This window comes from Choloepus didactylus, chromosome 9, assembly GCF_015220235.1.
Source record: "Choloepus didactylus isolate mChoDid1 chromosome 9, mChoDid1.pri, whole genome shotgun sequence".
In the NCBI taxonomy this organism is placed as follows: domain Eukaryota; kingdom Metazoa; phylum Chordata; class Mammalia; order Pilosa; family Megalonychidae; genus Choloepus; species Choloepus didactylus.
The window spans coordinates 111,667,970-111,691,829 of record NC_051315.1 but is presented as its reverse complement, the minus strand read 5'-3'; the positions used below and the strand labels follow the sequence as shown (position 1 = coordinate 111,691,829).

General features: G+C 42.5%; 2 protein-coding genes across 7 annotated transcripts in view; one reads left to right on the top strand and one right to left on the bottom strand.

Annotated features, from left to right (window-relative positions):
- LOC119544153 (sterol 26-hydroxylase, mitochondrial-like) overlaps positions 1-23,860 on the top strand; it is an 87,983-nt gene that overhangs the window by 21,134 nt on the left and 42,989 nt on the right. For 2 of the 6 annotated variants that reach the window (XR_005218777.1, XM_037849330.1), the window contains one exon: positions 7,382-7,624. Coding sequence is in view for 5 of the 6 variants with exons in the window: in XM_037849330.1 (XP_037705258.1) it covers positions 7,382-7,474 (93 nt within the window). In the remaining variant the exon portion in view is untranslated. Of the gene's footprint in view, positions 1-7,381; positions 7,625-11,108; positions 11,207-13,022; positions 13,063-22,071; positions 23,290-23,860 lie in introns of those variants that run through there. The other 4 variants (XM_037849328.1, XM_037849329.1, XM_037849327.1 and 1 more) reach the window with 4 other exon arrangements.
- LOC119544152 (sterol 26-hydroxylase, mitochondrial-like) overlaps positions 15,422-23,860 on the bottom strand; it is a 32,616-nt gene continuing 24,177 nt past the window's right edge. Inside the window, exons 2-9 of the mRNA XM_037849325.1 lie at positions 20,091-20,281; positions 17,912-18,111; positions 17,568-17,765; positions 17,246-17,418; positions 16,507-16,673; positions 16,238-16,319; positions 15,939-16,151; positions 15,422-15,793 (exon numbers count right to left, since the gene is read on the bottom strand). Of these exons, the coding sequence (XP_037705253.1) occupies positions 15,674-15,793; positions 15,939-16,151; positions 16,238-16,319; positions 16,507-16,673; positions 17,246-17,418; positions 17,568-17,765; positions 17,912-18,111; positions 20,091-20,281 (1,344 nt within the window). The 3' untranslated portion in view covers positions 15,422-15,673. The remainder of the gene's footprint in view (positions 15,794-15,938; positions 16,152-16,237; positions 16,320-16,506; positions 16,674-17,245; positions 17,419-17,567; positions 17,766-17,911; positions 18,112-20,090; positions 20,282-23,860) is intronic.

The following is a 23,860-nucleotide window of genomic DNA, read 5'->3' as shown; positions in this document are numbered from 1 at the left end:
ATGGAAAAATATGAGCAATGTCTCTGGGAACTTAAGGACAAAATGAAATGCAGGAATGTACATGTCATTGGTGTCCCAGAAGGAGAAGAGAAGGGAAAAGGGGCAGAAGCAATAATAGAGGAAATAATCAATGAAAATTTCCCATCTCTTATGAAAGACATAAAATTACGGATCCAAGAAGCACAGCATACCCCAAACAGAATAGATCTGAATAGGCCTATGCCAAGACACTTAATAATCAGATTATCAGACATCAAAGACAAAGAGAGAATCCTGAAAGCAGCAAGAGAAAAGTGATCCATGACATACAAAGGAACCTTGACAAGACTATGTGAGGATTTCTCAATAGAAACCATGGAGGCAAGAAGGAAGTGGGATGATGTATTTAAGATACTGAAAGAGAAAAACGGCCAACCAAGAATCCTATATCCGGCAAAACTGTCCTTCATGTATGAGGGAGAACTTAAAATATTCTCTGACAAACAGACAATGACAGAGTTTGTGAACAAGATACCTGCTTTACAGGAAACACTAAAGGAAGCACTGCAGACAGAAAGGAAAAGACAGGAGTGAGAGGTTTGGAAAACAGTTTTGGGAGATAGTAGTAAAACAATGTAAGTACACTGAACAAAGATGACTGTGACCATGGTTGAAAGAGGAGTGTCAGGACCATGTGGGACACCAGAACAAAAGAGGAAAGATCAAGATTGGGACTGTATAACTCAGTGAAATCTAGGGTGCTCAATGATTGTGATAAAAGGTACAAATATGTTTTAACATGAGGTAGAACAAATGAATGTCAACATTGCAAGGTGTTAAAAATAGGGTGGGATTGGGGGAAAAATACAGTCAATGCAAACTGGAGACTATAATTAACAGAAACATTGTATTATGCTTCCTTTAATATAACAAAGACAGACAATATACCAAAGCTAAATGCATATGGGTGGTGGGGGGACATAGGGGAAGGGTATGGACTCCTGGCATTGGTGATGTTGTCTGACTCTTTATTCTACTTTAGTTTAATGCTATCTTTCCTTTTGTTGCTTTCTAGCTGTCATGTTTGTTTTTTTCTCTCTCTCTCTCTTTCTTTTTTCTTTTTCTTTTTTCCTCTACCTTCTTTGACTCTTCTTCCTCCTTTGTGGAAGAAATGGAGATGTCCTTATATAGATAGTGGTGATGGTGCTGAATACATAAATACATGACTATACAGGGAACCAACAATTGTTTATTTAGGGCGGAATATATGGTGTGTGAACAAAAATGGGTTGAAGAAGAAATCTTGAGGGCACTAGATTGAGTGAAATAAGACAGACACGTAAGAACAGATATTGAAGGGTCTCACTGATATGAACTAATTATAATACATAAACTCATAGACATGAAATATAAGTTACCAGGGTATAGAAATGAGGCTAAAGAATGGGGAGCGGTTGCTTATTATGAGCAGAATGTTCAGCTAGGGTGAACTTAAATATTTAGAAATGGACAGGGGTGATGGTAGCACATTGTGAGAATAACTAACTGCTGAATGGTGTGTGAAGGTGGTGGAAAGGGTAAGCTCAGAGTCATGTATGTCACCACAAGGAAAGTTGGAGGTTAAAAGATGGGAATGTATAAAACAGTGAATCTTTTGGTGGACAAAGTCCATGATTAACTGTACAAATATTAGAAATTTCTCTCATGAACTAGAACAAATGCATGACACTATAACTAGAAGTTAATAACAGAGGGGCATATAGGAAAAAAAATATATATATATACCTATTGCAAACGATATACCACAGTTAGTAGTATTTTAACATTCTTTCATCAACAGTAACAAATGTACTAAACCAAAACTATGACTCAATAATGGGGGGGGGGGGTTAAGGGTATGGGAAGATTTGAGTTTCCTTTTTTTTGTCTTTATTTCTTTTCTGAAGTAATGAAAATGTTCTAAAAATTGAAAAAAATTAATTGTGGTAATGGATGCACAGATGTATGATGGTACCATGGGCAATTGATTGTACACTTTGGATCTTTGGATAATTGTATGGTTTTTGAACAATCTCAATTAAAAATGCTAAAAAAAAAAAACAAACACGCAGTCACCATATTGTCCTTTACTCCTTGACTTGATTTGCACTAGTCCTAACCACATCTGCTTCATTCATGTCTCCAGTTGAAGTCCGGACACTTTTTCAGCTTTTTTTAACAGTTGCTATATGTGCTAACACTGACATTCATATCTGCCGAGTTCTAGCTCTGAGTTTCAGGTGTCACACAGATACCCAAAGTTCCAGGGATTGATCAGGTTATATGCAAAGGGATCAGCATCTCAAAATCTGGAGATAGAAATTACAATTCCGGAATAGATGTGACTGCTGTAAGAGCTTACATTCTAGGGACCGTTACAATAAGTGTTCCCCTGATAAGCTGTGCTCTAAGGTTCAATTCTGAGTTTACACATTGTAGTTAGTCCATATCGGAGAGACATTATAGTGTTTGCCTTTGTTTCTGGCGTAGTTGACTCAAAATGCTGTCTACGGGTTCCATTCATCTCGTTGCTTGTCTCACAGCTTCACTTCACCTCGCAGTTGCTCAGTATTCCCTTGTATGTACAACAACAGTTCACCATTCTGTTCCCCAGTCGATGTACCCTTAGGTCACCTCTACCCACTGCAAATCATGCATACTGTCTCCATAAACACCAGTGTGCAAACGTCCATTCATGTCCCTGCTCTCAGATACTCCAAGTAAATGCCCCCTAATGAGGCTGCAGGACCTTATGGCACCCACCAACTTAGCTTCCCGTGGAACCACCCCACTGTCCTCCAGAAAGGCTATACCATTCTGTCTCCTAACCAACAGTAAATACATACATCCCTCTCTCCATGTTTTCTTCAGTACTTTTATCCCTGTTTATATTTTTCCATACAATTTTATAGAGCTATATTCACATGCCATATAATTATCCATAGTGTACAGTTGTTCACAGTATCATCATACAGTTGTGCATTTATCACCACAGTCAGCACTTGAATAAATTGATTACTATGAAAAAAAAGTTTTTTAATGAATAATAAAAAAGATAATAAAAAGAAAAATATCGTACATTACCATATAGTATTAGGGTCAGACAACAACAGCACTACCAAGAATTCCATATCTGTCCCTTACATCCCCCTCTCATACACATTTAGCTTTGGTATATTGCCTTTGTTACATTTAATGGAAGCACATTACAATGTTACTGTTGACCATAGACTCCAGTTTGCTTTGATTATATTTTTTCCCCAATACCATCCCCTTTCCAACACTCTGCATGGTTGACATTCATTTGTTCTCCCACATGCAATAACAGTTTTATATTTGAACATTTAGTCACAATCAGACAAATTTAATTTTAATGGTAATTGTATGTTGTGAAATGTTTGCTTGAAAAAAGTTTCCAAAATCATTTTGGTAGCTTTTAATATAAAATATTAAAAATGTGTTTTTATTAAAAGGAAAAAAGAAAGTAATTTTGTTCAGGAAAGATTTAATGGGTTATCTTAAAAAAATTTTAAGTCTTAGTCAAACAAAAATTTAGCTTTCTCTCTTTAAAAGTAACAAAGTTTTCTTGGATTATTGGTCTGCTTTTAGTAAGAGGTTATAAAGTTTTTTTTCTAAATAATCAGTGTAAAAGGCAGAAAGTCTGTGTTTTATCAAAATAACTTCTTGTACTTTATGTTAAATTTATCATATCCTTGGTTGTTTAAAAATATCAAGTCTTCTCACTTTTAAACAAGCCAAGCCTTTTCCTTAACTTTAGTTAAATTAAAAAAAAAAAAACAAATATTGTTTCAAACCTGACAACTTTCAACATGTTGCTTTCTCAAGATCAAGCCCTAAAGAATATCTTTTTCTTCCAGACAGTTGCAAAGGATTTGTCCTTCACCTTAAAAAGATAATGTGCTAAAAGTAGTTAAGTTCATTTGATATAAGTTGCATTAAAATGTTTAGACAATGTTATAAAAATTAAAAAAGATTTTCTAACCTGTTGGTTACCAATCTGTATAATATTAAACAACAATATAGTGCTTCTAGTTATAGTTTTAGTTGTTTTCAAATATTATATGTCACAAAAGCAGCCAAATTTCCTTGTCATTTATATTATTTTACTCTAATCCTTCTTTGAAAGTACTTGCAGTCAGCTACAGATCAAAGTTTTTTTTAAAAATGATTTTTAAAAAGAAGCCAGGGCTCTTTCTGATGTAAGGAAAATGTTCAGAGATAGATTGTGGTGATGAACGCATAACTATGTTATCATACTGTGGACAGTGGATTGTATATCATGGATGATTGTATGGTGTGTGAATGTATTTCAATAAAACTGAATTTAATAACAAAACAAAACAAAACAACAACAAAAAAGAAGCTGGGGGTGGGGAATAGGAGAAGGGTATGGGACTCCTGGCATTGGTGATGTTGTCTGACTCTTTATTCTACTTTAGGTTAATGCTATCTTTCCTTTTGTCACTTCCAAGCTATCAAGTTTTTTTTTCTCTCTTTCTCTTTTCTTTTTCTTTTGCCTCTCTGCCTTCTTTGACTCTTCCTGTCTTTGTGGAAGAAATGGAGATGTCCTTATATAGAGAGTGGCGATGGTGCTCAATACATAAATATGTGACTATACGGGGAACCAATGATTGTTTACTTAGGATGGAATGTATAGTGTGTGAACAAAACCATCTTAAAAGAAATGGGTTGAAGAAGAAACCTTGAGGACACTATATTGAGTAATAAGACAGACACATAAGGACAAATATTGCAGGGTCTCACTGATATGAACTAATTACAATATGTAAACTCATAGACATGGAATATAAGTTACCAGGATATAGAAATGAGGCTAAAGAATGGGGAACGGTTGCTTATTATCAGCAGAATGTTCAACTAGGGTGAACTTAAATGTTTGGAAATGGACAGGAGTGATGGTAGCTAATGCTGCCAGAATACACAACACCAGAAATGGACTGGCTTTTATAAAGAGGGGTTATTTGGTTACACAGTTACAGTCTTAAGGCCATAAAGTGTCCAAGGTAACACAGCAGCAATTGGGTACCTTCACTGGAGGATGGCCAATGGTGCCCAGAAAACCTCTGTTAGCTGGAAAGGCACGTGGCTGGCGTTTGCTCCAAAGTTCTGGTTTCAAAATGGCTTTCTCCCAGGATGTTCCTCTTTAGGCTGCAGTTCCTCAAAAATATTACTCTTAGTTATACTTGGGGTATTTCTCCTCTCTTAGCTTCTCTGGATCAAGAGTCTGCTTCCATTGGCTGTCTTCAAAATGTCTCTCATCTGCAGCTCCTGTGCTTTCTTCAAAGTGTCCCTCTTGGCTGTAGCTCCTCTTTGAAAGTTCACTATCAGCTGCACTGAGTTCCCTCTGCCCATCAGCTCATTTATATGGCTCCACTGATCAAGACCCACCCTGAATGGGTGGGGCCATGCCTCCATGGAAATATCTCATCAGAGTTATCACCTACAGTTGGGTGGGGCGCATTTCCATGCAAATCTAATCAGCACCAAAACGTCTGCCCCACAAGACTGCATCAAAGAATATGGCTTTTTCTGGGGGACATAATACATTTAAACCAGCACACATGTTATGAGAATAATAGTGCTGAAAGGTGTGTAAAGGTAGTGTAAAGGGTAAGCTCAGAGTCACACATTTCACCAGAAGGAAAGTTGGAGGTTAAAAGATGGGAATGTAGAAAACAGTTAATCTTGTGGTGGACAATGTCTGTGATTAACTATACAAATATTAGAAATCTCTCTCCTGAACTAGAACAAATGTATGTCACTATAACTAGAAGTTAATAAAAGAGAGTCATATAGGGAAAAATATACCTATTGCAAACTATATACTACAGTTAGTAGTATTTTAACATTCTTTCATCAACAATAACAAAGGTACTATACAAAAACTATGAATCAATAATGGAGTGGGGTGTGGTTAGGGGTACGGGAGGATCTGAGTTTCCTTTTTTTTGGTCTTTATTTCTTTTCTGGAGTGGTGAAAATGTTCTAAAAATTGAAAAAAAAATTAATTGTGTTGATGGATGCACAGCTGTATGGTGGTGCTGTTGGCAATTGATTGTACATTTTGGATCTTTAGATAGTTGTATGGTATCTGAACAATCTCAATTAAAAAAAATTAAAAAAAAAGAAGCCAGGCAAGTATATAAATTATGTTCTACTCATTAGCTAACATAACCCTAGTAAAAATGTAAAGAAAAAATTAAATCCCTGTCTTAATTGAAGTGCTTACATGGTTACACCAGGCTCCTAGTCTTGTGCATAGTGTCTCCCCATTTGAGTTATTGGCTAGACCCATTTTTTGTGCTCCCTAAAACTATAAAGGGCCAACCACATCACATGAACATGCTCCAAAAATAAATGAAAACATGTTGCTACTGAAAACACCATTTACTACAGATGCCTTTGGTTCTGCCTGTCAGAAAAGATTCAGTCACTTTAGCTCTTCCGTGGACACTGCATCCAGACTGGCTCTGTTGCACGGTGCCAGAGGGCGCTGTGAGACAGTCCAATGGAACCCTGGAGCCCACTGTCCTTTTTTCCAGAAAACCAACGGTGCTGCACTATAACAACTGTACAAAGAACATGCCTCCCAGAGCTATAATTGCCAGAGTGACGTGTGATTGAAACCTAAAAACACAATTAACACTAAGGCCTGATCCTATGGGAGGACAGCATGTATAGTATTGCAAGCTTAACACCCAATGCAGTTCAGGAAAGTCTTGTGCATTAATTAGCATTAAGTGCTGCACATATGTACCAGATGAATATGATAATTTCTCTTCAATATTAAATCATATGCAGGATAATATTAATCATATTAAACATTATAGTAAACTGAACTTACTTTCTGAGTAATGAAAACTTACCTATAAAATAGAGAAAAGCCCTTATTAGAATGGCTTTTATTTTGCTTGCCATATATTTGTCTTATTGTTGCCTATATTTTATCTGTGGGTTTATGCCCAAAGCATCTTCCAGATTAATAAAAACCTCTTCGCCCTTGCTCAGCAGCAAGCAGTTACAAACGGTAGACCTTTGCCCACTTTCCCTTTTATAGGAAATACAAGACGCTGCTTCTTAAGAGTAAGAAAATATCACATAAATTTGTAGGATTTGATAGCTGTATAAGTAGCAAAAACACTCAATATAATTCTTTAGCTGAAAATTGCTTAATATAGTCTTCAGTAGCAAAAGAATAACGTTTATTATGATCACTTCACTCAAGCAGCCTTGAATTACTCTAAACGTAAAAAGCCCTTGTTAAAATAGCTTGCTGTTGATCTAATCTCAAAAACAACAAAAGCTTACTCTCTGTTCCCAGGAACTCTCCCAGCGTTGCCTGCAGGAGGTTGCAAGGAATATCACCATATGGTCTGATAATCAGCATCTTCTTCTCCTTGAAAAACAAGCCTGAATGAGTGGAGGACTTCAAGAAAACAGGAGATGCTAACCAAAACAGCTTTTTCTCTTCTATTTTTTTTCCCCTCCTGTTTTCTTCTGGATCCTGGACATTTCTTTGTCTATTTGGGGTTATAAAAGCCCAAACCACTCTTCTCACTCTAAACTGGTCATGGAAAGTTTTTTTCCTCCAGTTCCTTGTTGATGCATCTTCAATAAACACACCTTCTCACCAAAGCAAAGAGATTATTTCTCTGTCTGATGTGGGGTCAGGTGGGCCTGACTATTTAGGACCTTATTTTCTAACAGTAACGAAGCTAGTGGGTCTGTGTACACTTTGTCAGGCCAGGCCAGGTCCAGTACCCCTGACTATGTTCTCCAGAATTTCCTTTACCACTGGACTGGGTAGCCAGCAGTCTGGGCACATTTGCTAGGCTTCCTTGACCTCCTGTACTAGACTCATTAGGCCTCATTTTGGGGCCCAGTCGTGAGTTGTAGATGGGTTACCATGTCCTGTGTGAAGTGTATGCAGGTGGCTGTGCTCCTTACCTGGACCCCACAGCTCTAGTCAGCTACGATGCCATTGATCTTCATCCCTGAAGAGACCTTTTCCATGGGCTTCCACATGGGTCATGGACAAGGCGCATGGCTCTTTGTGATCTGCTGCCACCATGTTCATCTCCAAAGAGGCTGAGACTTGACCATCCAGTTGTCCTGCTGTCAAGCAGCAGCCCACACTGCCATGAGTTAGTGAAAACACAACAAGATGCCATCCAGAGATGGGTCTCTTTCATGGCAAACACCACAGCTCCCCACTCTACCCACTGAATAGAGTTCCCTTCTCCATGCATAGTTTATTTTTTTTGTAATGTGATTGTTCACATACCATGCAATTATCCAAAGATCCAAAGCATACAATCAGTTGCCCCCAGTACCATCATACAGTTGTGCATCCATCACAATTAATTTTTTTTCAATTTTTAGAACATTTTCATTACTCCAGAAAAGAAATAAAGACAAAAAAAGGAAACTCAAATCCTCCCATATCCCTAACCACCCACCCTCCATTGTTGACTCATAGTATTGGTATAGTATATTTGTTACTGTTGATGAAAGAATGTTAAAATACGACTAACTGTAGTATATAGTATGCAATAGGTATATTTTTTCCCTATATGCCTCTCTATTATTAACTTCTAGCTATAGTGTCATACATTTGTTCTGGTTCATGAGAGAAATTTCTAATATTTGTACAGTTAATCATGGACATTGCCCACCACAAGATTCACTGTTTTATATATTCCCATCTTTTAATCTCCAACTTTCCTTCTGGTGACATATGTGACTCTGAGCTTCCCCTTTCCCCCACCTTCACACACCTTTCAGCACTGTTATTCTCACAACGTGTTACCATCACCTCTGTTCATTTCCAAACATTTAAGTTCAACCTAGTTGAACATTCCTCTCATAATAAGCAACCGCTCCCCATTCTTTAGCCTTGCTCTATATCCTGGTAACTTATATTTCATGTCTATGAGTTTACATATTATAATTAGTTCATATCAGTGAGACTCTGAAATATTTGTCCTTATGTGTCTGACATTTCACTCAATATAGTGTCCTCAAGGTATCTTCATCAACCCATTTTTTTTTTTAATCATCATTTTATTGAGATATATTCACATACCACGCAGTCTATTTTTGTTAAGACGTTTTTTTTTTCACACACCATACACTCTGCCCTAAGTAAACAAGCAATGGTTCCCTGTATAGTCACATATTTATGTATTCACTACCCTCACCACTATCTGTACAAGAACATCTCCATTTCTTCCACAAAGCAGGAGGAAGTATTAAAGAAGGTAGAGAGACAAAAAAAAAAAAAAGAAAGAAAAGAAAAGACAGAAGAAAAGAAAAGAAAAGAAAAAAGAGAGAGAAAAAAAATGACAGCTAGGGAGCAACAAAAGGAAAGATAACATTAAACTAAAGTAGAATAAAGAGTCAGACAACATTACCAATGCCAAGAATCCCATACCTCTCCTTTATGCCCCCCTCTTACATGCATTTAGCCTTGGTATGTTGCCTTTGTTACATTAAAGGAAGCATAATACAATGTTTCTCTTAATTATAGCCTCTAGTTTACATTGATTGTATTTTCCCCCCAATACCTCCCTATTTTTAACACCTTGCAAAGTTGACATTCATTTGTTTTCCCTCATGAAGAAACATATTTGTACATTTTATCACAATTGTTGAACACACCAGGTTTCACTGAGTTATACAGTCCCAGTCTTTATCTTTCCTCTTTCTGCCTGGTGTCCCACATGCTCCTAATCTTCCTCTTTCAACCATATTCACGCTTATCTTCAGTGTACTTACATTGCTGTGCTACCATCTCCCAAAACTGTGTTCCAAACCTCTCACTCCTGTCTTTTCCTATCACTCTGTAGTGCTCCCTTTAGTGTTTCCTGTAGAGCAGGTATCTTGTTCACAAATTCTGTCATTGTCTGTTTGTCAGAGAATATTTTGAACTCTCCCTCTTATTTGAAGGACAGTTTTGCTGGATATAGGATTCTTGGTTGGCCGTTTTTCTCTTTCATTATCTTAAATATATCAATTATTTAATTAAATATATACCAGTATCTTAATATATATAATCAATTATATTAAATATAGATATATTTAATATAATTGATTACATATATCAATTATTTAATTAAATATATACCAGTATCTTAAATATATCAATTATTTAATTAAATATGTACCACTTCCTTCTTGCCTCCATGGTTTCTGCTGAGAAATCCGCACACAGTCTTATCAAGCTTCCTTTGTATGTGATGAATCGCTTTTCTCTTGCTGCTTTCAGGATTCTTTCTTTGTCTTTGATGTTTGATAATCTGATTATTAAGTGTCTTGGTGTAGGCTTATTCAGATCTATTCTGTTTGGGGTATGCTGCACTTCTTGGATCTGTAATTTTATGTCTTTCATAAGAGATGGAAAATTTTCATTGATTATTTCCTCTATTATTGCTTCTACCCCTTTTCCCTTCTCTTCTTCTTCTGGGACACCCATGACATGCACATTCCTGCATTTCATGTTGTCCTTAAGTTCCTGGAGCTGTTGCTCATATTTTTCCATTCTTTTCTCTATCTGTTCTTTTGTGTGTAGGCTTTCAGGTGTCTTGTTCTCCAGTTCATGAGTGTTTTCTTCTGCCTCTTGAAATCTGCTGTTGTATGTTTCCATTGTGTCTTTCATCTCTTGTGTTGTGGCTTTCCTTTCCATAGATTCTGCCAATTGTTTTTTGAAGTCTCGATTTCTACCTTATGTATGCCCAGTGTTTTCTTTATAGCCTTTACCTCTTTTGCCATATCTTCCCTAAACTTTCTGAATTGATTTAGCATTAGTTGTTTCAATTCCTGCATCTCAGCTTAAGTGTAAGTTTGTTCCTTTGACTGGGCCATAACTTTGTTTTTCTTAGTGTAGGTTGTAGTTTTCTGTTGTCTAGGCATCTGGTTTTCTCAGTTACCCCAATCAGGTTTTCCCAGACCAGAACAGGCTCAGGTTCCAAAAGGAAGAAATATTCAGTATCTGGTTCCCCTGATGGTGTATCTTAGAGGATTGACACACCCTGTGCTTTTCTACCCAGCAGGTGGTGCCTGTCAGCCTGTCCCTCCCAGCTGGTGGAAGGAGGTGTGGTCTGTGGCTGTTTTCCCCCAGGCTCTGGGGTCTGGTTCTGAATGAAAGGTGGGTAGTAGAGCTTGACACAACCTTCTTCCTCTTAGGGAAGGTATATCCCTCAGGGAGTTTTCATTTGCATATAAATAGGTTCTTTGTCTCTCTGACTCTTCTATCTCCATCCTTGTCTTGGTCAGAGCACTGTGAGCTGAAAATGGCTGAGGCTTTTTCCACTGAGCCTCCCACGTTGAGAGAGAGAAAAAGAGACAGAAAGTCCCTTTCAGGGTCAGTCCGTGGCCCCCAGTTTCACCCTTGGCCAGAGATAGCACCCAGTCCTCTGGGCTCTCCCTCCTGAGACAGCAAAGTCCCCTGGCTCTTCAAGGTCAGTTGTCACTAAAAGCCTCTGTCTGCTTTTTGGGGATTTGCAGCTTGCATTGATCAGTCCATGTTTGCCAATTAAAACCCCAGTTGGAGCTGGACTGAGGTATATTCACTTGCTCAGAGAGTGCTGCTCTGTAGTACCATGAGGCTTTGCAATTCAGGTTGCTGTGGGGGGAGGGGGCTCCTGTCTGCATCCGCAGTTTCTACTCACAGATTCCATGCTGTGATCTTAGGCTTTCTTCCCAATCCAGGTTGGTGCACAATGTGTGGACAGTCACAGTCGTCCCCCAGCAGGTATTCCAGATCATTTACTAGTTGTTCCTGGTTGTTTATCAGTTGCTCCGGGGGGACTAACTAACTTCTACTCCTCTCTATGTTGCCATCTTCTTCCATCCCTCTTCATGTATAGTTTTTAAACAGTTTTCTTTAGGGCTGCACTACATCAGTGCCCCAGTTCACCCTTTTGGGCCTCTACTTGGCTGTTCCATCCATTAACCAGGCCCAAGCAGAACCAGTAATCTTAGTGTACCCAAGACCCCAGGAAACCTGAGGTGTTGGCACAGAATCTGAGTCTGAGTCAGTACATACTGAGGGTGACTAGCCACCTTTTCACTTACCCATAAGATTCCCTCAATGTCTTGTTTACTTCTTTCCTGGACATACCATTTCCATGTATTAAGGGATGCTTGTCTGATAATACCCACTTTATTGGTGATAAATTTTGACCTACCCCACAGTAAGAATGTAAGGGTGTAACACTACTTGCTTTGACTTTGCTAGTCCCTCAGTACCCACTGCACTCAATAACAAGGCAGTAATCATCTCTCAAATGGGGTATACTGAGTGGTCTTGTCAGGCCAGCACCATGTACAGAACCCTGGGAGTGGGGGCTATGGCCTCAGGGCCCCATCTTCTTGCCATAGACCCAGTCTGCATAACTGTCAGGCATTGATGTTAGTAGCTCAAAAGTCTCCACAGGGATGACTAGCCCAAGTGGAAGGGTAGTCTATACAGTCTGTTGGATTGTTTTCTTAAGCACAGCTGTCTATATTTTTTTACAAAAATCTCTGCAAATATCAGTTGAAATGGTATACCATGTGATATATAGTGCTTGCCTTTATTGGGGAGAATGAACTGAGTTTTCACATATTTTACTATTTGTATTTATGCTTTTTGAATTTCCTGTTGTTGCTCTTGGATCAACTTTTCTAAGAGGTTTTCATATTTTCATATGGATTTCAATTCCCTCTTTATATAAGAAAGATACTAACCCTTTGTCATACAGAGTTGAAAATAAATTCCTGGCTTGATGTTAAAAATGTATGTAATCAAATCAGTCTTTTCAGTATGTTCTTTCACTTTGGAAGTCCTGCTTACCAAGTCTTCCCCTGTTCCGAGGTTATAGAAATAGTGTGTTCAGCCAAATAACCTAGAGTTTTTGTGGTTTCTTTCTCAATCTTTAACCCATCTGGGATAATTTCTGTACATGGTGTGTGGTCCACAGGCACCAGCACCTGCCCAAGGGGTAAGGGCCAGGAATAGCCCGAACTTTGCATCCCAAGGTCTGTACCCTTGGCCTGGCTGTAGCTGCCTCCACCGACAGTGAGTGTTTTTCTAATTCCTACTATGATGCTCTTCAGGTCAGCAATGAACATGGAGATGGGTTCTAAGTATATTTCTCCCCCAAATGATCAACTTAGTTGCTTTTATAACATTCATTGAATTACTTATCTGTTCCCTCTTTTTCTCCCCCTGATTTAGCAGAAATTTACAATGGGGTGGTTGGGATTCATTGACTTTTCAGCTTGTGGTATAGAGCATTGGAGCTGAAGTTAACCCTCTGTCCTATTTGCCTCCCTCTGCTGCAGAGGCTGGAAAGCTAAAAGCTACATTCCCCAGACTCCCTTGTAGCAAGAGTGCCAGGTGTGACTTAGTTTCTACCACTTACCTGGATGAGACAGAGATTTGGAAGGTGGAAGGGAGGTAGAGGAGCTTCTGCAGTCAGGGGCTGTCAGGAGGCATTAGCACAGCTCCAGTGCAGGGCTATGGCTTTGGGGGTAGGAGAGACAGGAAAGGGGCAACCTTATTTCCTTTTTTTCCTGCCAACACAGATGAGGAGACAGGCAGAGCTGATGCCCAGGGTTGCAGTGGCAGCTCCCCGGTGCCTCATCCTCCCAATTGAGGCCGACATGGTGGTCCCTAGGTCTGTCGGGCACTGGAAGTGTTCTAGGTGTCATTCCTGGAGGCCTGGCCTAGAGCCCTTCCAACAATTTTTTTTATTGTGAAATATAACATATATATAAGAAAAGTGATGACTTTCAAAGTACAATTTAACAAGTAGTTGGAGAGCAAATTTCAAAGAATGTCATGAGTTACAGTTCTACTATGTCAGTTATCTCTTTACTATGAAGTCTAACGTATTCAGAAAGATAACTTTCAAAATACAATTTAACAAGTAGCTATGGAGCAAATTTCAAAGAATGTTAAGGGTTATAGTTCCACCATATCAATTATTTCCTTCTAGCTATTCTAATACCCTAGAAACTAAAAAAAAAAAAAAAACAAAAAAAAAAACACATAAAGATTCAGTGTTTATAATACTTTATTAAATCCTATCTGGTCTGTTGCTACCTCTCCCTCTTGTTTGATCACTTTCTCAATCTTTAGGAATGCCTAGGCAGTGACCACCCAAACTTGTTCATATTGAAAAGGGGTGTTGACACTATGGGGAAGGCGGATGCACCTGGTTGTTGTTCTTGAAGAGGCTGTTGCCTCTGGGTTTTGGGACTTACCTGGCATAGGAACACTCTGGAGGATTTAAGTTTTTGAAAAATAAATTTTGTGAGTGTAACTTTTATAGAGTCTCAGTTAGGGACCTAGGTACTCTTTAGTATTTTCGGGACTACTGTTCATTACGGCTTGGCTTTCTGTGGCCATTTGGAATATCTAGCTGGCACTTACATAAGAGTAAACTCCAGGGCAGCCCCTCGACTCTATATTAAATCTCTTAACCACCGAAACCTCACATTTTTAATCTTTCTTTTCCCCCTTTTGATCAAGAAGGCATTCTCAATGCCAGGGCCAGGCTCATTCCTGGGAGTCATATCCCATGTTGCCAGGGAGATTCACTCCCCTGGGAGTCATGTCCCACGTAGTGGGGAGGGTAATGAGTTTATTTGCAGAGTGGGCTTAGAGAGAGAAAGGCCACATCTGAGCAACAAAAGAGGTTCTCTGGAGGTGACTCTTAGGCATGATTATAGGTAGATTTGGCCTCCTCTTTACAGTCATAAGTTTCACAAGAGCAAGCCCAAAGCTCAAGGGCTTGACTTTAAATAGGGGGTTCCTAATTTCACATAGCATATATTCTGTCCATGATAAACAATCAATGTCTCACATTATCTTCACTTAGTTGTACAGTCATCATCATTCTCAATTTTAGACAATTATCATAACCTCAAACAGCTCAAAGCTCTTATCAGCCCCTAATTATTTATCCCTAGTATTAGTGTGGTACTGGTAAGGTATTCCTATTAAATATAGTCCATAATATGCAATTTTCCTATATACCACCTTCCAACAATTTTGATGGCGCCCCTTTCTTATATGAGAGTGCCTTCTGTTTCAAAGAGGGTGGTTTCTATCATCTACCACTGACATTTGACTGCTGCAGTGTCCCTCTGAGGTACCAGGAAATGCCCAGCAGTTTCTGCTCCCCTGAGCCAAGGTCAATGCCATGTGAAGCTAAGGCCTCTCTGTGTGACCTGGGGGAGCACTTGGCCTTCTCAGTTTACCTGGAGGGAGGTGTCTCTGCTTCCCACCAAGAGTCCTAATTGGGGATAGGATATCCCCAAATAAGAAAGGGGTTCGGATGCTCAGTGGCCAAGAAGAATGACAAATATCCCCTTTCACCATGAAAAATACTTTATTCTGCATTTTTTGCAAGGAAGCAATGCTGACCAGGGCAGGGTCTTTTATCACAAAGGGAGATACTCAAAGCAGACAAAAGTGGCAAACTCCAGGGTTCTATGGAAGGTGTACAAAGCTCCTCCACCTCTCAGGATGGCAGCCCCCTTCCCCTCTCCAGGTGAGACCCAACCATGGCCAGAACCAGGGCCAGAACCTCTGGGACAAGCCCCAGGAAGGCAGGGGCCCAGCTCAGCTGTGTCTCTGCAGAAAGCGCAGGCCCACTTTCTTGTGGGGAACCAGGACAACGCGGGCAACACTCCGCAACTCCCCCGTCTCAGGGGCTAGGACCACCTTGTACTGCTGGATCAGCTAGGGGTGGGGTAGAAGCACACAGGGACCGTGAGAGTCTGTGCTCTCCCTACACAGCCCCCTCTGTGTGAACTCCCACTACCTCCAATTGCTTCAACCCCCACCACCCAGGCCCACACACCCCTCCAGCCTCTCCCCCTCTCACCCTTGCCAGCAGCAGCTGCATCTCCAGCTCAGCAATCCTGCGGCCCAGGCAGGCCCGGACCCCGTAGCCAAAGGGCAGTGAGCCGAAAGGGTGCTGGACCCCGACGGCACCCGGCCGGCTCTTCCTCAGCCAGCGGTGGGGCTGGAAGCTCTCCGGCTCTGGGAAGGTGTGGGGGTCCCGGGAGACCACGTAGTGGCAAAGCACAAACTGGGTCTGTGGAGGAAGAATGGGCAGCAATCAGCTGAGGACATCCTAAGGTGGGGGGACTCCAAGGAACCCACGCTCTCGAGCACACTCACGTTCTTGGGGAACAGGAAGCCGCCAACTTCAATTTCCTTTTCCACGATGACCCGGGAGTTTGTGGGAACAACGGGATAGAGGCTGCAGGGAGAAAGGAGTCCAGGGTCTGTCTCAGGATCACAGGAGGGGCAGGTGCCCACTGCCTCTGCCCCACCTCTCTGATCCCCCAGGCCCCTCCTCCCATTTACCCCACCTGACCCCAGCCCCCTGCCCCACTGCCCGCTCCCATCGCTGATTTCTCGCTGCCCTCCCCGGGCAAGCATCCTACCGCAGGGTCTCCTTCAGCACGGCCTTGAGCAGGGGCATGTGGGCAAAGTCCTGGTGCCGGGGCACCTGCCCGGCGGGCACCACCCCCACCACCTCCTCGTGCAGGGCCGCCTGCACCTCTGGGCTCCTGGACAGGTGGTACAGGGCCCACGTCAGCGTGTTGGACGTCTGGGAGGTAGAGGGGGAGATGGGGTGAGGGGATTTCTATGAACAAGGCCAACCTCGATGTGGGAGGGGCTGTGAGTGGTGTGTGCACAAGGCAGAGATGAACAAATGTCCTGCTGGCATGATAGAAAAAGCCACAGGGTCCCTGTGAATCTACAGTGGAATGAGTAACATCAGGAGGATGCAAAAAAGGCAAACCAACATTACTAAAGGACAGCATTCGGGTCCCCTACAGAAAGAAGGAAACTGGGGACAGCACTTCAACCATCCACAGGGTTCTATGAGAAGTGGTCTTAAATTACAGCAAGAGAGAGTTGGATTAGATGTGAGACGGAACTTCCCAGCTGTCAGAGAGAGTGAAGAGGCTCCAGGAGGCGATGGAATCCCCCTCACCAAAGGACCATCCTCCTCAGCTGGGCTGAAAGACCCGCCTGCTTCCCAACTAGCTCTGTGTCCCTGTGGCAGAGAGAGAAGCAGGGACCTGAAGGCAGGAAGGTCAGCAAAAGAGTAACGGGGAACTCGTTTAGGACAGGAGCTGGGAGCCCCTGGGGTCCTCGCTGGTCCCCCTGACGCACCGTGTCCACTCCGGCCATGAGCAGCTCGGGCAGGCTCCCCATGGCCTCCCGAGGACTGAGCTGTCCGCTGGTCAGCAGGAAGTGCAGGTAGCCAGACACCTGCACCCCATCTGGCCCTCCTGCCTGCAGCTGGGCCTCCACCTCCTTGACTTTCTCATCAATCAGCTTCTTCCCTGCGGCGGCAATGGATGATGGAGAGAATGAGGTTAAACTCACGATTTCCAAGGACCAAGAGCCCCTCTGGCCGCTGGCGGCCCAAGACAGAAGGTCCTGGGAGAGACTGCTCATGCCCCAACCCTGGCTCTAGTCTGGGGCTCCTCACCGAAGGAGAAGATGGCGTCCCAGCCGTGCAGGTATCGCCTCCAGAAGGGCAGCAGGGGACGGGTCCACTTGGGGAGGAAGGTGTCATAGATTGAGTTCTGGAACATGAGCTCGACAGACTTGATGAAGGCTGCAGTGTCCTCAGGGATGGGAGCCTCCAGGCAGCCGACACGCTTCTCGAACAGGATGTAGCAAATAGCTGGAAAGGCAGGGTCAGAGGCTGTGCACCCAGGTCATAGCCAGAGGCAGTGACATGGCACCAGACTCCAGGGGCCTTGAGGACGGGCAGCGACCACCCTACTCTTGACCCATTCCCACCCCAGCCCTTCTCCCTAGCAAGGGCACCTTCCAAGGCAACATGGTAGAGGAGCTGAGCCATGTCGGACACCTGGTCCCCTGAGGGGCTCTGTGCCCGCAGCTGGTCCAGTCGAGCCAGAAAGTCGTCGGCCACCTCGTTCAGAGCATCTGTGTAGAGCGCGGCCTCAGCTGGTTTCAGCAACCGCTGGTTCAGAGCTTGGCGCAGCCTGGACCAGTCGTGCCCTTCCCTGCAGGGAAATGGAGGAGCAGCAGGAATGCGAGCATGTGATATGTTGGATTGCATGGGCCCCTCCTGCCTGAGATCCCTATGGGGTCAAGGAAAATCAGACTCTTTGATTTAGAATTATGGAATCACCAAACTTTCAATGATGGAATCTTAGAATCACAAAACTACAGAATCACATGGCAGCATCGTGGAAGGATTAAAATGGGCACCTAGTATCAGACTGCTGAGGTCAAATCACATGTCTGAGAATTCTTGGCTGAGTGACCTGAGGTGACTGACCCCGTCCGCGCCCCAGATTCCATCCCCATCTCCAACCGGGGAGTTCAAGAGGGCCTGACTTGTAAGACTCCAAGTGGTAAAGTGCCTGGCACTTGGTAAATGCTTAAACAACACTGATTGTGATTATCTGAGATTTATACAACTCAGGAAACTTCCCTGTGTGAGACGGGGTGAAGCGTGGGTCATTCCAGTCCTGCTGATGGGAATAAAGGAGAATTTCCTGGGTGCTCAGATTCTGAATTTCCTCAGTGGGCTAAGGGGGCACGAAGTCCCACCAGGCTGCTCCCCAGGCCCTCTTGCCATAGCACCCAAGAGATGGTCGGGCCCCACCCTGGCTGGCAGGGATGCTCATGTGGGGGTAACGTGCTTCCCTTCTGGGGGTGCCCACCCTCAGCCTTCCCCAACCTTTCCTATGCAAGCTGGGTGTGAGTTCTCATCTTTAAAGCAGAGAAACACATACAGTGTATTCCAATTTGAAGAGGAAAACAGAGGAATCCCTACATATCCATGTGTAGATGTGCCTCTGTCTAAATGCAGTGGGGAGAATATACACCCACCTCTTAGCTCTGGTTATTTAGTAGGATGGAATAGGAGTGGGTAAAGGGAGATTAAATATTTCATTTATTATTGGAATTTTTTACACTAACCATATTTACTTCTTCAATGAAATATTTTAAAAGAAAAGCACTGAAAATTTTGTCTGGAACCAGTGATTCTATTCTACCCCTTGCTAGCTGTGTCTCCTATGGAAGGTGATGCAAGCATCTCCAGGCTTCAGTTTCTACATCCATAAAATGGGAACAATAATACTATCTATTTTATGCACTTGTGAGGATGAAATGAAATAATAAATGTAAAGAGCTTCTCTGGATGTCTGTCATATCATAATGCACATATCTACTATCATGGTCACTGCTGGGACCATCACCAGCACAACATGAACCCCTTAAGAAGTGACAAAAACATGGATGTCAAGCAACTAGGGAACAAAAGCCATTCATTCTTCCTGGAGCTTTGCTGCCCTATTAGAGCAAAAAGAAACCCAGACTATACCCAATTTCAATCTGTGTCACTGGGAAGGTTTACCCACAATGATGCCCAATGACCTACTTCAGCTGGCACACGCGTCAAGTATAACATACTCAGTCCATCATTCAATTTGTCCCTGCCAAATAATCTTAACTTTGTTCGCTGTCACTTAGAGGCTGTAACCTACACCTATCTCCATGCGTGGAGCGCATCCATGAGAGCTACACCAACATAATTTAGGAACAGTTTTAAATATAAATTTAACCCTCCCAACTAATATGGTGGTGATGGTTTTCAACCAAAAACAGATATGTTGCACCATGATTTGAGTTCATCTATTTTCAGCCATAAATTAAAATATGGATCAGGAAAGGGTCTTAGAGATCCCCGGAGATACTCTAATCCAAACCTCCCACATCGCAGATGAGATACAGAAGTCCAAGGAGGGGGAGACTACTCATTGGTCCAAAGCCACACACTATGTTACAGGAGGAGCCAATAAATGGTGCCTGGGCCTCAGCCCATCCCAACCTCTGCCTTCTAGCCTCAGTATCAGGCCCACAGGATGCAGGGAGACCCCCTCCTGCCAACTGTCCAACTGGCCACCCAGTGCCCACTGTCCTGGGCCTGGCCCTCAGGGTCCTGCTCCTGCCCCTGCCGGCCCTGACTCACGTGGTGAAGGGCCCATAGGCCAGGCCCCGCTGGTCCCGGTGCTCCTTCCACTGCACCATGTCGTGCCGCATCGGGTACTTGCCCTCCTGCCGCATCACTTGCTCCAGGAGCGGGGCACTGGCCAGGTTCACGTGGATGTGAGGATCTCTATTGGCTATCCACATGGGCCCATACTTGGCCTTGTACAGCACCTGCGGGATTTAACCAAAGCTCAATAACTGGGGCCCTGTCAGGCTAATACCTGGAGATAGGAATTGAGATGGGGGAGGGTCTGATGGCCAGTTCGGAGCAAGTGGGCTGGGAAAAAGTACACTGCATGGGCTGCAGGCCCTGGAATGGTCTGTGGCTCCAGAGTGAGAACACTGAAAAAATGAACACGCAAGGAGTTGGCATATTGAGGACAATGATTATCTGATGGGACTAGGGGAATCAATGTCCTTGGAAAAGTGAGATTTGGGGAAAATGTGCTGATCCAAGGTATGTTAAGGTGCAGATACCATTAAAATCATGGTATGATCATGATTTTAGGGGAAATGAGGCCCTAAGTGAGGTATAAGAGAATGTATATTGCCCCTTCCACTTCATAGCATCTAAATCTACTCCAGACAGTAAACTGCAGCCTTCTATCCATTCAATGAAGAAAAATGTCTCTTGCAATCAACAAAAATGTGAAGTCTAATTAGAAACCCCAGGAAAAGCAAGAAGCTGAATGAGAAAGTCAAGTCCCAAGTATGAAGTAGGCAATGTAGTATATTTTTGATCATACCATGATTTTAATGGTCTGTAAATTAAAGTGATGTTTAGAAGGCAACAGGCATATTCACAAGTTTCCGGTGGGAGTCTAAAATGACACAACCTTATATGGAGAACAATTTTTTAATATTTAAAAATTACAAATGAAATCCATAAACAAAGTATGTTATGTGCCCATGATAGCATGCCCATCACCTTAAAAAGGGATGGACCCCCCTACATGGGATCAGACACCCAGGGGAATGAATCTCCCTGGCAATGTGGAATATGACTCCCGGGGAGGAATGTAGACCCGGCATCGTGGGACGGAGAACATCTTCTTGACCAAAAGGGGGATGTGAAAGGAAATGAAATAAGCTTCAGTGGCAGAGAGATTCCAAAAGGAGCCGAGAGGTCACTTTGGTGGGCACTCTTATGCACACTTTAGACAACCCTTTTTAGGTTCTAAAGAATTGGGGTAGCTGGTGGTGGATACCTGAAACTATCAAACTACAACCCAGAACCCATGAATCTCGAAGACAGTTGTATAAAAATGTAGCTTATGAGGGGTGACAATGGGATTGGGAAAGCCATAAGGACCACACTCCACTTTGTCTAGTTTATGGATGGATGAGTAGAAAAATAGGGGAAGGAAACAAACAGACAAAGGTACCCAGTGTTCTTTTTTACTTCAACTGCTCTTTTTCACTCTAATTATTATTCTTGTTATTTTTGTGTGTGTGCTAATGAAGGTGTCAGGGATTGATTTAGGTGATGAATGTAGAACTATGTAATGGTACTGTAAACAATCGAAATTACGAGTTGTTTTGTATGACTGCATGGTATGTGAATATATCTCAATAAAATGAAGATAAAAAAAAAAAAAGGGATGGAGAAGCTCCCAATATACAGACATGGAAAGGTATCTAGAGATACCTTTTCTTAAGAGAAAAGATGTGATACTTTTTGTACAAAAAGTGGGGCAAAATTGCATGCAGTATTTATATTTGCTTTTATAAAATAAACAATGGATGGTTACATCAGAAACTAATAAAACTGATTACCTATGGGAATGATGGTGGGAAGACTGCTCAATTTATATCTTGAGACTAACATGTGGCTGTGGAAGGAGCAGAGCAACTCCTGCTAGTGGGACATCAGGGGTCAACTTCAGAAGGAAGAGGGGAAGGGAAGGACCATTAATCTCTCTCAACCCTTGTCTACGGTGCATCTTGTCAATTTAACCCAGATTGCTGCCACCACGCTCAACTTGACCACTGCCAATGAAGATCAGAATTGAGGAACTCTCAGAAACCTCACAACAGCCTCTAGCTTCAGAAAGACTCAGCCTCCACTAAAGATAACAGAAAAAGATTAACTTTCTGGACACTGACATGGTCCCTTGGGAGTCACCCTGTTATTCTTTGCCCCTTCTGCATGTTTTTTCACAGATCACCCACACTTTTCAGCATGGGTGCCAACATACAATTAATTGCCCTGGACTTCCTGCGGGGTGGTCGAGGAGGGTTTGTCTGGTTGCCAATAGCAGCAAGAAGCCTGGCTGCATCCCATCCTCTGAGTATGCCTGATCAACCTACTGGGAGTCATAGTCACAGACACTCTTGTCTGATAACACCTATGACAAACAGAATGGATTTGGTACAAGCCCCTAACAGATTCTGATGAGGTGGCCTATGCTCCTGAAGAATTCTTAGTTGGATACATGAAAGGTCAGGGGTAGAATTGTAAAGGAATGGCTCCATCATGGTGCCCTGCTGATCTTGCACATATCCACACAGCCTTTGGTTTCAACCATAACTTCTGAGATGGCACAACATCTTGTGATTCTTCTGGAACATGAAAGAATGGGAGACCTGTAAGGAACCACTAGGAGACCTCCTCCCACTCGCTTCCTTGGCTCCCATGGAAAGCTGTCATAAGACAGTTTCTCATACTTTACTGGGTTCTGATGAGTTGTGGGGCTCTCTGCCCATCCCCACCAGAAGAGAGCTGCAGAATGTAAAACTGCTGCACTGGAGTCTAGAATTCTGGACTAAAACTCATAGGTATCTGAGCCCTGTTGTTAGGTGTCACCTTTTTGAGTGTGGGGCAAGGATTGTGAGAGCTGGCACTTTGGGCTTATTCTTCTTTTGCTCTCTATGTAAGTAATAAAATATCTAAATCTAAAAGTGGCTCATTGTATCTTTGGCAGCTGAATCAGTCAGGCCTTGGTCTAGCCTAGTCTTGTATGTGCAAACTTGATAATTTCTCATCAGTGCACTGTGGCTAGCCCAAATGTTAAGGGTTGGTAATCCAAGGCTGCCCCTAGTGGCCATTACCCAAACTGTAGATATAATGACTGAAATGCATAAACCTGCATTTCAAGGAAAGGGTCATAACCTAGGGTATGCAAAAAGGCTGGGAATGAAGGAAGGAGAGCTGAAATCTTGTGCAACATGTTGTGCATAAACCCATTTTTTACTCGGCAGACATGTCATGGTTTTCATATTGCTAAAGGGTTGTGAACCCAAATAAATTTTGGTAGATCAGCTCTGAGTTGTCGTTCCTTGAAGACTCAAAAGGTGAACTGAGCCCCAAAATGTAAACAACCCAAATGTTCATCAGCTGGTGAATGGATAAGCAAAATGTGGTATATCCACAGAATGGAATATTATTCAGCCATAAAAAGCAATGAAGTACTGATTTATGTTACAGTGTGGATGAATCTTGAAAACATTATACAAAAGGAGAGAAGTGACATCAGCAAGATGGCAGAGTAAGACACCCTGGGTAAATGCTCTCCCCATGCCCCACCAAGAATCAATGAACAAACAAACCAAAATGATGGGAACCAACTTTCCCAGAACTCTAGAAGGTACTCGAGGATTAATAGCAGCCAAGTGAATACAGAACCAGGAAAAAGAAAACCTAAAAATGCTAGCAAAGCTGCTGGGTGTTTTCACTGTCCCTGCTCCCTCCCCCGCACCCAGCTCGGCTTGGCAGCAGTGGCCACACAAGTCCACATTCCCAGTGTGGAA